This window comes from Triturus cristatus, chromosome 8, assembly GCF_964204655.1.
Source record: "Triturus cristatus chromosome 8, aTriCri1.1, whole genome shotgun sequence".
NCBI classification, from domain to species: domain Eukaryota; kingdom Metazoa; phylum Chordata; class Amphibia; order Caudata; family Salamandridae; genus Triturus; species Triturus cristatus.
The window spans coordinates 344,292,832-344,305,276 of record NC_140591.1 but is presented as its reverse complement, the minus strand read 5'-3'; the positions used below and the strand labels follow the sequence as shown (position 1 = coordinate 344,305,276).

General features: G+C 42.9%; 1 protein-coding gene across 1 annotated transcript in view; it reads right to left on the bottom strand.

Moving 5' to 3' along the window:
- Positions 1 to 12,445, bottom strand: part of LOC146802102 (cilia- and flagella-associated protein 337-like) — a 521,178-nt gene that overhangs the window by 429,741 nt on the left and 78,992 nt on the right. Inside the window, exons 2-3 of the mRNA XM_085621663.1 lie at positions 7,501 to 7,768; positions 3,676 to 3,729 (exon numbers count right to left, since the gene is read on the bottom strand). Of these exons, the coding sequence (XP_085477789.1) occupies positions 3,676 to 3,729; positions 7,501 to 7,768 (322 nt within the window). The remainder of the gene's footprint in view (positions 1 to 3,675; positions 3,730 to 7,500; positions 7,769 to 12,445) is intronic.

The following is a 12,445-nucleotide window of genomic DNA, read 5'->3' as shown; positions in this document are numbered from 1 at the left end:
TTTTGGTCTTGTTTTATTGATAACATTACGCTCTATTTTTCAAACCTGGTGTAGAGTCTTTTCGTGTGGTGTTTTCACTGTTTGCCTTTTGAAGTGTTGTACAAATACTTTACACATTGCCTTTTCAGTTAAGCTTTACTGCTCTGTGCCAAGCTACCAGAGGTTGAGCACAAGTTATTTTAGGGTGTGTTTGTGACTTACCCAGACTAGGATTGCGATCACTGCTTGATCAGGGCTTCCAACCCAGTCAACCAGGAACATGATTTCTAACAGTCCCCTCGTAAAGTAGCAGTGATTCAATATGCACTTATATGGAGGCAGTTCTCGTCAGGTAGGTACAATCACACTCCTTCAGGGCTCGATCACCATGACCCAAGCAAATTGACTTCCTCTACAGGCACCAAACACCACAGTGATGGAACAAGGACCCTCTGGAAGCAAAGATGGGCACGCATCTACTTCTGCGCCCACGCCTCTAGCACACCCTGGCCGCCTAGGCCTGTAACAATAGGTCCACTCTTTTTGCCGATCCATGCCCTCTGCAATTCAGTGTGGCAGCCCACCTCTGTGGATTCGCCTCACCAGGCTAGATGGCGTCCCCCAGTAGAGGAGGGAAGAAAGACGAAAAGGGGCTGAGGAAGCAACAACGCCCCTGGAACTCTCCAATCCTGTGTGCGGTACCCAGACTCAGGCAACTGACATCTGTCCCCTAACCACAGCGCGGCACTGTCGACCTCACCTAAGAGGGGGCAACTGACACCTCCCTCAGACTTCATGGCTGGCCTCACCAAGCTGCCACACCAGTACACGGAAGCACAAATGTCAGCCGAGGGGAAGGAAGGTTGTTTCGGCTTCGATATTAGGAGCGATGCGGAGATGCTTCCATTCAGTCGGCCTTCTTGGCTCCATTGAAAAACACATTTTGGTAGAGTGTTAAAGTTGCAAATTGGTCAGACAATAATAATTAAAGTAGAAAGTAATACACTTAAATAAATTTATAATTTAATACAAAGTTACTTTTAGGCTGTGGTGTGTAGTATGGTTTTCTAAGAGGAGTCCTACAAGGGTATTATTTATTTTAAATTGTTTTTCACTTTATTACATTAAATTATTCTTTTTTTAATTAAACTTTGTTCAATTTCCCTATATTTCCCTATAGGAAGACACAGAGCCCACAAACAGGTGGAAAGTTACTAGTTAGCAGTATCTTTACACTCATAAATTCAGTCTACATCTAGGTACAAATCTACACTTGGAAATAGTGAATAGCAAAAAAGAGGAGGTTTACACCTATGTCTAGAGGCAGATCTACGCATAAGTAGATCTCCACATGTACACTTACCTCTGTGAATCGAGCCATAAGTGTCACAATAGTAATCATTACATCAATAAAACCAGAGAGTTCCCACTTGTAACCTTGGAACTCCTTAATGACTTTCATGAAATGGGGTTCCCTGCCTTTGGCTTGTTGTGCTTTTATTACAATTTGGCCTAGATGATAATTCTGCTTAGTGTGGGCATTAGTTGGGACACAAAAGCACATGACCTATTAAACATCACCTTACCAAAACATACATTCATAATTCTGAACATATGCCTACCACAACTTGAATACACATTTAACTAGCCATTAGACCATCCAACAGCACTTGTTACTGTCAGCTACTTACCACACATGTAAACGTGTTAGGCAATAGGCACCCCTGAGTTGGCCTGACGGCTAGGGCGGTCGACCTGGAATCTGGGGAACCCTGTTCGAGTCTTGGCAATGACAGCTTAACATCCTGTGGTTCTGGGCAAATCACTTAATCTCCCCGGGCCTAACAAAAATGAATGTGTCCTCATGTTACACAACTGGTGCTATGTAAGCGCTATGATACCCGATACCTTCGGGTCAAGTTCGCGCTATATAAAACTCCGTTAATAAAAAATAAAAAAATCATTTTGTACAACCATTCGGAATTACCTACCAAAAACACGCATTTCACTAAAAGTGGCATACTCACTCTGCTGACAGTAAAATCTCTAAAAAAAAAATAAAACACCAGAGTACGATCTGCGATGGAAACATTTGGATTATCAAACTGTGGATTCCCAAAAGGTTCTGTGATGTCACACTGATGACAGATTGGGCAGAGATTGTGGGGCAACAGGCAGAGGTGCCTACTTCAGAGCTGTGGAGCCAGATTCGAGTCAGCCTTGGCTCTACATGCTGTGATTCTGGGCAAATCACTAAATCTGCCCGTGACTAAAATGGATGTGTCCTTGCGTAATGCAACTGGTGCTCATGTAAAGTGACCCAATACCGTCAGGTCAACTATACGCTATATAAAACAGCAAAAAAATAAGCGCCACACAAGTGCTGCTTAGCAATAGCAACATTTATGTCATCCACATTCAGGCTCAGCATCACTTTATGAGTCTTTGTGCAAGGAGCCAAGGACAGGTCCTTATCTGGATACCTGAAAGATATAAGCGAATGTATAAAAGTACATTTCTTTCTTAACCCTTTCGATGCTTGTGACGGAGCGGTTCTGTCATGCGCGTCGGTCGCGCTGTGCGGATGACGGAACCGCTGCGTCATGGCCCCGCCCGCGCAAGAACCCTTCAGCACAGCGCAGTAATCCGCGCCGCGCTGAAGGGGTTAAAGGTGAAAATGCCCAATGCATTGCAAGCACGCTGCTGCAATCGGGTCAGAAGTAGGCCACAAGCTTGATTCTTGACAAGGCAGACATAGCTTTTCATCCTTAAAAAGGCAATCATTTAAGGGGCTGATTACGATGGCAGGCGGATCCGCCCGCCATTGTAACCTGATTTACCCACCGCTAGATTACAATGGCGGTGGTTAACGCGGCGGACGGAAAGTTCAGCCACCGCTTTTCAGCCGGTCGGCACTCGTTACGATTGCCGGAGGGGCAGAGCTGGGGCACATATATGATGGCGGTGGCTAGCAGGCACCACCATCCATATTATGATGTTGGGTTTTTAGGCCTTTCCATGGCGGCGATGCCGCCATGGAAAGGCTGGCGGGGATTTTCTCTGGGGGCCCGTTGGGGGCCCCCGGGGAGGTTGGGGGTTGCACTTGGGGAGTACCTATGGTATCCCCCTACATTGCCATGCACAAGGTGGCAGGCACCGCATCGGTGCCTGCCACGTTGTGCATGTCAATGCACAACATGGCCTTTTACCATTGCAGCGGGTGCCCGAGCCAGCAGCACCCGCAGCAATGTTAAAATGCCTGATGAGACCGCCGCGGTGGCGGTCGCATCATAATTGGGGTGGCGGGACCGCTGCATGGCAGGCGGACGGTCCCGTTACCGCTAGGGTGGCGGGCGGACATGAGTCCGCCCGCCATCCTAATCACCCCCTAAGTACTGTTACTGTGTAATACTTAATATTTACAATTCTTAGAAAATGCAAACACTGTGCAGTAAGTACCGTATTAAAAAAACACAAGTTATTATTGTTATCATAAGGAAGCACGTGTGAACTGCATTTAAATTACACCCTCACAATATACTTACTACGTCTGATTGACTTCGGAGAAGCCAATGTGTGCCATTCTGTACTGTGTCACACACTGTTCACCAAGATCTAAGCACATGTAATAATTCCACATTTTTTAATCACACAGAAATGTGCACAAATCTCTCAAGTTTACAGTCATACACTTACCTTGAAGCCTGCCTTTATTATCTGAAGTTGTTTAAGTGTCACTTGCTGTTCAATCTGATTAAATCAAATGGAGAAAGTACATTATTATACGTCATTACCAACCGAGCAATTTAAAACGGGTTTTTAGCATTAGAAATTGTTAGTGACAACACTTTTACTTATGTTAAGTAGTTTGCTACTGAAGTGCTACCCAACAGAATCACTTCTAAACTGTCTCATGCTCGGTGGGTTAAGACAGCCTTTGACCCATATATAGCTATGCATTTGATGACTCACCAAGTGCTCAATTTATATTAAAAAAGTGCAGAGGCCCATATTTTGGTCAGTATTTCAGCACCGATGCCGCATAATGGTAAATACCAAGGCTACTGGTTATAATTCCAACTCATGGTATTGTTTAGAAAGGAGCAGGGGTAAAGCTAAAGGGGTTACCTGACCCGAACAGGACCCTTTGTTCAGTGTTACAGAGGTAGGATTGCCTGTCAGGTAGAAACACCCCTAATGCCACCAGAAAATTGTAGAAGTAGTTTGAGAGAGACAGGCAGTACCTGGGTTTTTAAAATGTTTTTTAGGAATAAATGCTCAAACTGTCCTCTGTTTTTTGATTGAGTTTTATTGAGAGCATCAGGATTTAAGACCTGACGAGAAAGAAAATACAGCCGACATGTGTTTCGCCAAAAGTGGCTGGCATGCCTAGGGCTTTCTCAAGGCAAGAAATCAGAAAAATAATGTTCAGTCTCGTTTTTGTAGTACACATCACATCCAGGTAACCAAAGAACAGTCTCTGCGATCATTTATAATTCCACCTCACGACTCTTTCTTTCACCACTTTTTTTTACTCTTGGAGATTCTTTTTTTAATCACCGCTTTTTCCCTTTGCTGTCGTTTTCCTATCTTTCTCTTCCTCTTTCTTTTTCCCTCTTCTTTTTATCTCTCTCTTACTCTGGGTTGAAGACTGATGGTGAAATATACGTCTTGTCCACAAAAATGAGTGCAGGTGTCTATTTCATGCACATGAAAAGGACTGAGCCCACCTGATGTTGGTGGGTATGGCCTGTCTCGAATTGTGAAATTAATTTTTAAAGCTTCTAGGGAACTGATTAACAGGGCCCACCAATAGTGTTTCAACTGTACAATGCCTATTATTGTAGTGCAATATCAAGTTTGATGTTCCTGTTGCAAACTGTTTGTTTTGCAATGCATTGTAATTAAATAGGACCTCATTTGCAAAGGTCTGTGCACAATTAAGTTCAATTTCGGTTTAAAATAACCCAACCTTTAGGTCTGGCAGAACTTTGCACTTCAAACACAAAGAACATTTTGAAATACCGGCCTTCTGCAAATATTGTGGCATTTTCACATTCACAAATTTAGTGTTAGAGGCGAGAGTGTGTTGGTGCTCCTGGGTGATCGTACCTGAAATATTAACACTCAGGAATGCGTACTTTTGTGGATGTTAACTTAACTCTTGCAGGAATTTTCCCACCCTGGAAATGTTTGCAAATTTAGTCCTGCAGGGGGCAGAAGGAAGTGTGATTCCAGACATGCATACACAACACACAAACAGTTAAATGTAGAAATTCACTTGTGTCACATTTCTTTATGCACACATTTCCACCCTGTGCAAATCTGCATGCATAATAGGCATGCGAATAATGTACTTTGGAAATCAATCACTGGCGTAGGTTTCTTGGACAACACTCTAGTCTTAATCGGTTGTAAATCCCTAGAAAATCATGAATTTCGTCGTAAGAGTACTCGTAAAAGAGCACATTTGCACTGTTTTTCCCTGAGTTTTGTGAAATGGACCCACAGCAAACAAATATTTTTTGTCTTTTTTTGGAAGGACCGGAGTTAAAAGGCTTAAGGGTCATTTATTGTGTGGGTGTATGTCTTTGAAAAAGGGATAAAAAAGCAACTTACTAAGGTTACGTTTACAAAAGCGCTTTAGCAACACATTTTCATCTTTGGTACTCGATGTCAAGTTTTCCCATCCTTTAGCGTAATATTATTAAATGTGTTTTTTTAGGTCTTCTGCACCTACTAAACTCTCTATTTACTCCCCTCCCCTGCTCTCTGATGCTCGTGGTCCAACTTCTCATCCTGCTCCCTGTCTTCAATTGATTTTGTTTATTTTTTTGCGGGGGCCCACCGGCTGCACAGTGCTTCTGGGCTGCTCACTCCGTTCTTTGGGCTGTACAAAGTTTTTTCTACTTTGAATTTATGGTTCAAATCTGTTTGTTGATCTATTATCTAACGCATACTCTCACCTACAATCCGAGGCTGTGGAGACAAGATGAGTGGGGGAGAATATGAGGGAGATTAGAGGGAAGGGGGGTGGAGGGTAGGTGGCCCAACGTGGGAGAGGGGTTGGTAATAGGACAGGAGGCCACTGGGTCCCCAGTCTTAAACAGGAAGCTGTAGCTCCACAGGGAACACTCAAGAAACAAGGGTGACTGTTCAGGTGGCCTGGGTAGGATCTGGGCTGAGCGAACCACCCACAGATATCGTGGGCAGGTGAGTTCACGGTATCTGTAGGTCCCTGCTTTGGTTCCAATGTCACAGTCAATGGTGCTCACTTGGATCCCGCGGGTGAAGTGGGGCCTCTCACCAGAGCTGAGTGCCCTGTTGTGGGATGCATGTGGGTGGGAGTACCAGGAGGGTCTGAATGGGGTGAGAGTTGCAGTCCTCTGGCCAGCAGTCCAGTGGAGGCCCCTTAAAGCTGTGACTGCGCAGCTCTGTCTGTCTACTGGTTGGGTTCTCCACCCCTGGGCCGCCTTGCCGGCCCCACAACTGTGCCCCAGGTACTCACTGGGATCTCTCCTTCGAACATATTATTATCTGCCGATCCCTGGTGGTGCAGTGGAGGCCCAAACAGTGCAGTGCAGGCCGGACCGGAGCACCCAGGTGTACTTGACTGTGCTCCCAGGCATCAGATCTCGTTTCCTGGCCTGCCCAGCAAGCTGCTGGATGAAGGATTAACCGCTGTAACCTGTGCTGGCAGTAAGTGTGGTGCTGCCGATCGGGCTAGGTGCACCAGAGAATGCGGGCACCGCTCAGCCTCCTTATCCTCAGTGACCCCAAGTCCCACAGCTTCGCTCGTATGCTGCTTGGACAGTGCCCACATCACTCAATTGACTCGCCTTGCGCCTCCAGTTGTCCGCTCCAGCCGGGGCTCTAGTATATCTATGAAGACTGTGCTGTGTTCCCCTGGACTTGGGTGGCTTCTCGGGGGCTGGGTGCTCCATGGTGCATGGCGCAGCGGTGTGTGGCTGTGCTGAATGAAGGAGCTCTGCTAGGTTGTTTCTAGCTCACTGCCATCTTGGGCACACCCCACTACTTTAAATGTATTGACTTAAAATGGCTCTGGGCTATCTCGGAATGGTACCATTGAGCCATATGCACACATCTGAATCTGCACTGGTGCCCATCTTGGAGCAGCTGTAAGAGCATGCATGAATCACGACGCATGCATATACATTGACGCCCATCTTGGAATGTCTTTTTGTTATTAGAAAACCCATTCCAAGATAGTAGGCCAGGCATCTGTATGCATATTTCATGACACATGCATTTGCATGCATCGTGACGCTGTGGTGGCCATCTTGGTATTAATTAATGTAACACAAATAAACACTGGGAATACCAATACCTTGGTCTTTTAGAGCTGTAGGCCATTGGTTTTGCCAATGCTCGCAATACAATTACAATCATGCAACCATAATAATGTACAGAAATGCTTTACCCTATTTCTTAGGATGATAAAAGGATAGTAAGTGCATGAGACTGAAAAGAGCACATTCCATAGGAGTTTGTCTGTACTACCTTTCCTTTCCTAAGGCTTCTGGTAGGATCCGTGCGCCGCTGAATGTTATCAGCCACATTTTCCATGAGCCCAACAGAATACCTCCTCTGCTGCCTCGTTATTAACTCCCTCTCCAGCCATTCTGGTGGAGCTGGCCTTTCTTCTTCTTCCGCCTCCTCCAAGAAGGCAACCGGTGATACTGACTGCCATCTTAGACTTCCAACAGCTGTTTGTGCGCGTCGAAAAGCAGCACGCGGTTTAGATGATTGTCTTATTTCATTCAGAAGGCTAGCAGAAAAGAAATGTAATGACTATTAGATTCATAAAAATGAAGCATGGTTACTTTCTCATATATAGAATATACATTAGTCTTCTACTCTACTCAGTTTGCACAATGTGGCCCTTTTTTTCCTCTCCAAAAGTCCTTTGCCTACATATTCACAAACACAAATCTAAATTAAATATCTAGCCATAATCAATCACTTAGTTTCTTTAAGTACCTTTTTAAAGTTAAACAAAAAATAAAAAGATTGTCACACATAACATATTTGCGAACATATGCGTGACCTATACATTTATGTTACTTTTAGTTACCACAAAAGAACAAGGGTACACATTAAAAAGAGTTTGCTGTAACTTACTCATGTAGTATTTCTGGCTTATTACTGAATTACAGGAGTGAGCAGGGATTACTCTAGATTTAGGACTCAGCCTGAAGTACTACAAGATTATGTCACACCTACTACTCATAACAAAATATTTGTGTATTGGGCCCAAGGTGTGTTCACATTTCAAAAACTTGACTCCTGCTATTTCTGACTAAAGGAGGGGGTATTTACTGATGAGCTAACTCTCCATATCTCAAGAATTATTTTCACATGTTTAATTGCTGGAAGGGGTTAATAAATGCAGAATATGTGATTGCCTTTAACACTTTATTTTGGCCAAAGAGGTCAGTCACATATTGGGGCCGGCGGGGGGCAGTTGCATTTATAACCAATAAAAAATTACATACTACGCATCTTTAGCAATATTACCAGTGCCTGATTTTGAATATATATTTACATGAATAGGTATTTGGACAAAAAGAGGGGGGTTCCCATTTTTGTGTGTGTGGGGGGGGGGGTGACTGCTTCTTCTTACCTACAAGCTCTGATCTCCACAAATGTATTAGTTTTGACTTAATCTCGCCCCAAAGTGCTTAGTAAGTACAGAGACATCTGTAATTAAATTATTGTGACATTTATTCTGCAAGGCTAACTAAGCTTTAAAAGCAGCATAGTTTGAATTGAAATATTGGTGTGAAATTGTAAAAGATCAAGCAATTAGTTTCGGAATGCAGATAATAGTTACACATCTTAAAGTATAAACTTACAGGGCTATTTACAAAGGTAAATTACACTTTTGAGTGTAGACTTACACCCCCCCCCAAGAAAAGGGGGAGGAGACAAACTTGTGAGTGCAAGTTACTTCTGAAAAAACACAGTAGCAAGTTCAGCACCACATATGGCCGACTACAGGCACTGCAGAACCCTCACATAGAAAATAATGTAGGCGAGATTTAAATTTAAACCCCATTGGAAATATTGTTAAATTAAATTATACAAAATAGTTAAAAATATAAATATATACACTTTAAGGTAAAATAAATAAAATAAATAACAATTCTACTGGCATAATATATATATATATATATATATATATTATCTACTGGCGGTCGCCAGTAGATAGTTATAGTTAGGACCGTGTTTCCATAGGAAATCCACAACATTCTATTTTGAATAACTTTGGCGCCGATTGACGAATCCTCGCGAAATTATCAAAATAGGTGGGGTGCTCCGCTCCGCTCCTACCCTGAAAGTCTCGGGGGGATTCGTCAAGCGGGGGCTGAGAAAAAGGGGGGTCCCAAAACTTGTTTTCCCCATGCATTTTTCCATAGGACCTTTAGTCCAAGCTACAGCCCGAACGGCTGAACAGAATTACTTGAAATTTGGCAGAGAGGTAGTCCCCAGGTCAGGCATGTGCCTTTTGCATGTATGGAGTAAATCTGTTCAGTATTTCCTGAGAAAATAGCATTTAAATCAATATATATATCTATAAGCGCGCTCCGAGCGCTTACGGTAAGCTTACCGTACGCGCACGCTGCCGTGCGCGAGCTTAATTCTGATTGGTGGTTACATGACTGTAAACATTCGAATCGGTCGAAATCAGGAAGTGTCGGCCGCCATTTTGTGTGTCTCACAATGATAAACAAAGGTGGAGAACGTGAAAAGGGGGCAACGAAGAGAGTTGCAGACCCCCTAGCGTTTGTCAGGGGGTCCAAGAAGGTCCCAAAAGTATGAAAAATACATTTTAATTTTTTTTTAAAAAATCACGGGGTGCGCGTACGGTAAGCTTACCGTACGCACACGGCAGAAAAAATAAATAAAAAAAATAGAAGTAAAAATCAAATTTAAGTGTTTAGATATTAGGGGGCTCTAAAAAGAGCCGTTGTGTTTATGAAGTGTTTTTTGGTACCTACATTTAGTTTCATGCTCCCTTTTTTTCACTTCTCCTCTCTCTGCTTTTCTCATTTCCATTGTACTCCCTCAAGGACCTTGTAGGGTTAAAAAAAAATTTAAAAAAAATAAAAAATAAAAAAAAATGTCATTTGAGATGTCATCAGTGATGTCATGAGTGATGGCACTGACCATGTCATGAGTGATGTAACATGTGACGTCATCAGCAGTGGATTGCGGGTGCGCGAGTTATAGTTAGCTGAACTAACTATAACGGGGGAATTTCAATGGTTTTGTACGAGTGAAATGTCCAGCTAACTATAACATGTGTGAAACCTATGGTTTTTTCAGTGAATATATATATATATATATATATATCTTCTTCCAAGCGATCTCCTTGTACTTCCTTTTGGCGAACAGAGAGAGACGGACCCAAACAGGTAAGGCAGGAAATGTTGTTTATTGTCTCCCTCTGCGACGCGTTTCGAGCACCCTGTGCCCTTGATCACAATATATTTATGGAGAGAGAGAGATAGAGAATGAAAGAGCAAGAGAGAAACATAGCTATATATGTATACATAGTACATATTGATTATTGAATTATAAAATACTTTAAGAACTTTTTTTAATTTAAAAATTGATGTAAAAATTAACTTGATATAAATATAATTAAATTATTTCTAATTAATTCTATACATCACTTTTAATAAATATCAATGCATAATAAAAAAAAAATCCATTCTTTAAGTACATCTCACTGCAACTGATATGTATTTCGTCCATTTCCAAACTTTGTCCAGGTATGGACAAAAGGGGGTGCATCAACTGCCTCTGCTTTGAAAGAACAACAGGTCTTATCCACAACGTAGTGCTTGTTGATGCAAGATGTGAGAATGGTTATCACACCTCTATTGAAATCCTTCAGACTGGTGCCTCGTTTCACAGTGCTCATCAAAACACAATGACTGCTTTTAGATGAATTTTTATTGAACCCAACAAAATTAAACAAAGGAAATCAGTAGATACCCTACAGACAGTGTAACTTGCATTTGACCCAGAGGCTTTGCACCAGCCATCACTTTGCATTGGGGGTTGTATCTAATAATCGATCCTGCGGCAACACATTGTTGACCAGGCTTGCACCCAAATCACTATTATTTGTACACCTAAAAAAACTGTTGGTTTTGTGATCAGTTTTACGCTTACTGATAGGAGTATAAATGACCAATGTTGCCTGCAATGTCTCTATCAATTAATTTAAGGACTTTATGGAACTAAAATAACAGAGAAAATATTCAACAATATGTAGCTTGATGAATCTCTTATTTTACTTTAATTGTATTTATTGGTATTTTCTTAGTTGCTAAATGCTTATTCTATGTTACTTCAAAGCACTACTGTGAATTCTGTACCAGAGGTACAAGAGAGAAGGTGCAACACGGATGATGATGACAGCAAAGCACACACAATTCACTCCATCTTTACCATCGGTACACCACCCCAAGACACCCGTCTGCTGCACCAAATCCAAATACTCATTGGAACTCATCCAACAACAGTAATGGTGGACAAGGGGTGGCATCCATCAACATATTGTCCTCCGAAGCATTTCACACCATGCAGCCACCCCCACGTCTACACAAAGCGGTGGTCAAAGTATTCGCCTACGGCCAAGACAAGCCACTTGTCATGAGAGGAAAATTCTGGGCGACAATAGCGTATGGATCTCGGTCAGTAGACATGCAAGTCTATGTTACTAAAGAAGACCACGGCAGACTATTAGGGTACTGGGCAGCGGAAGCCCTTGGCATTATGGTTTTTGCGTTTGGAGTATGCCAAGAGGCCATAACTCAAATCCTGGATGAATTCTCCACAGTGTTTGGAGGCATTGGATGCCTGCAAGGTAAGGAGATAAGATTACACATAGACAAATTTGTGCAGCCCATAGCTCTCCAGCACAGGTGCATCGCTATTAATCTGAGGCCTCAAGTAGAAAAAGAGCCAGACAAATTTGAGGCCACCGGCATAATAGAGAAAGTGACAGGGCCCATCCCCTGGGTGTCTCCAATTATGCTGGCCAGGAAGCCCAAAGAACCTGGGTTTAGTATGAATATGTGTAGACATGCGCCTGCCAAATGTTGCCATTAAGTGAGAGCAACATCTATTTCCCTCAATAGACGACCTGATTGGTGAACTCAGTGGGGCCAGCTGGTTCTCCAACCTGGACTTGCATTCTGGCTATCACCAGCTTGTCCTTGCAGAAGAATCCCACTACATCACAACCTTTTCCACTCATGTAAGTCTGCAGCATTACAAGTGGCTGAACTTTGGAATTGCGAGCACTGCTGAGGCGTTCCAAAATGTCATACACAAGCTCTTAGCCGACCTCCTGGAAGTCATCGATGTCAATGATGACATCTTAATACATGCCAAGACCATCCCAGAACACAACATGAGGCTAAGGAAA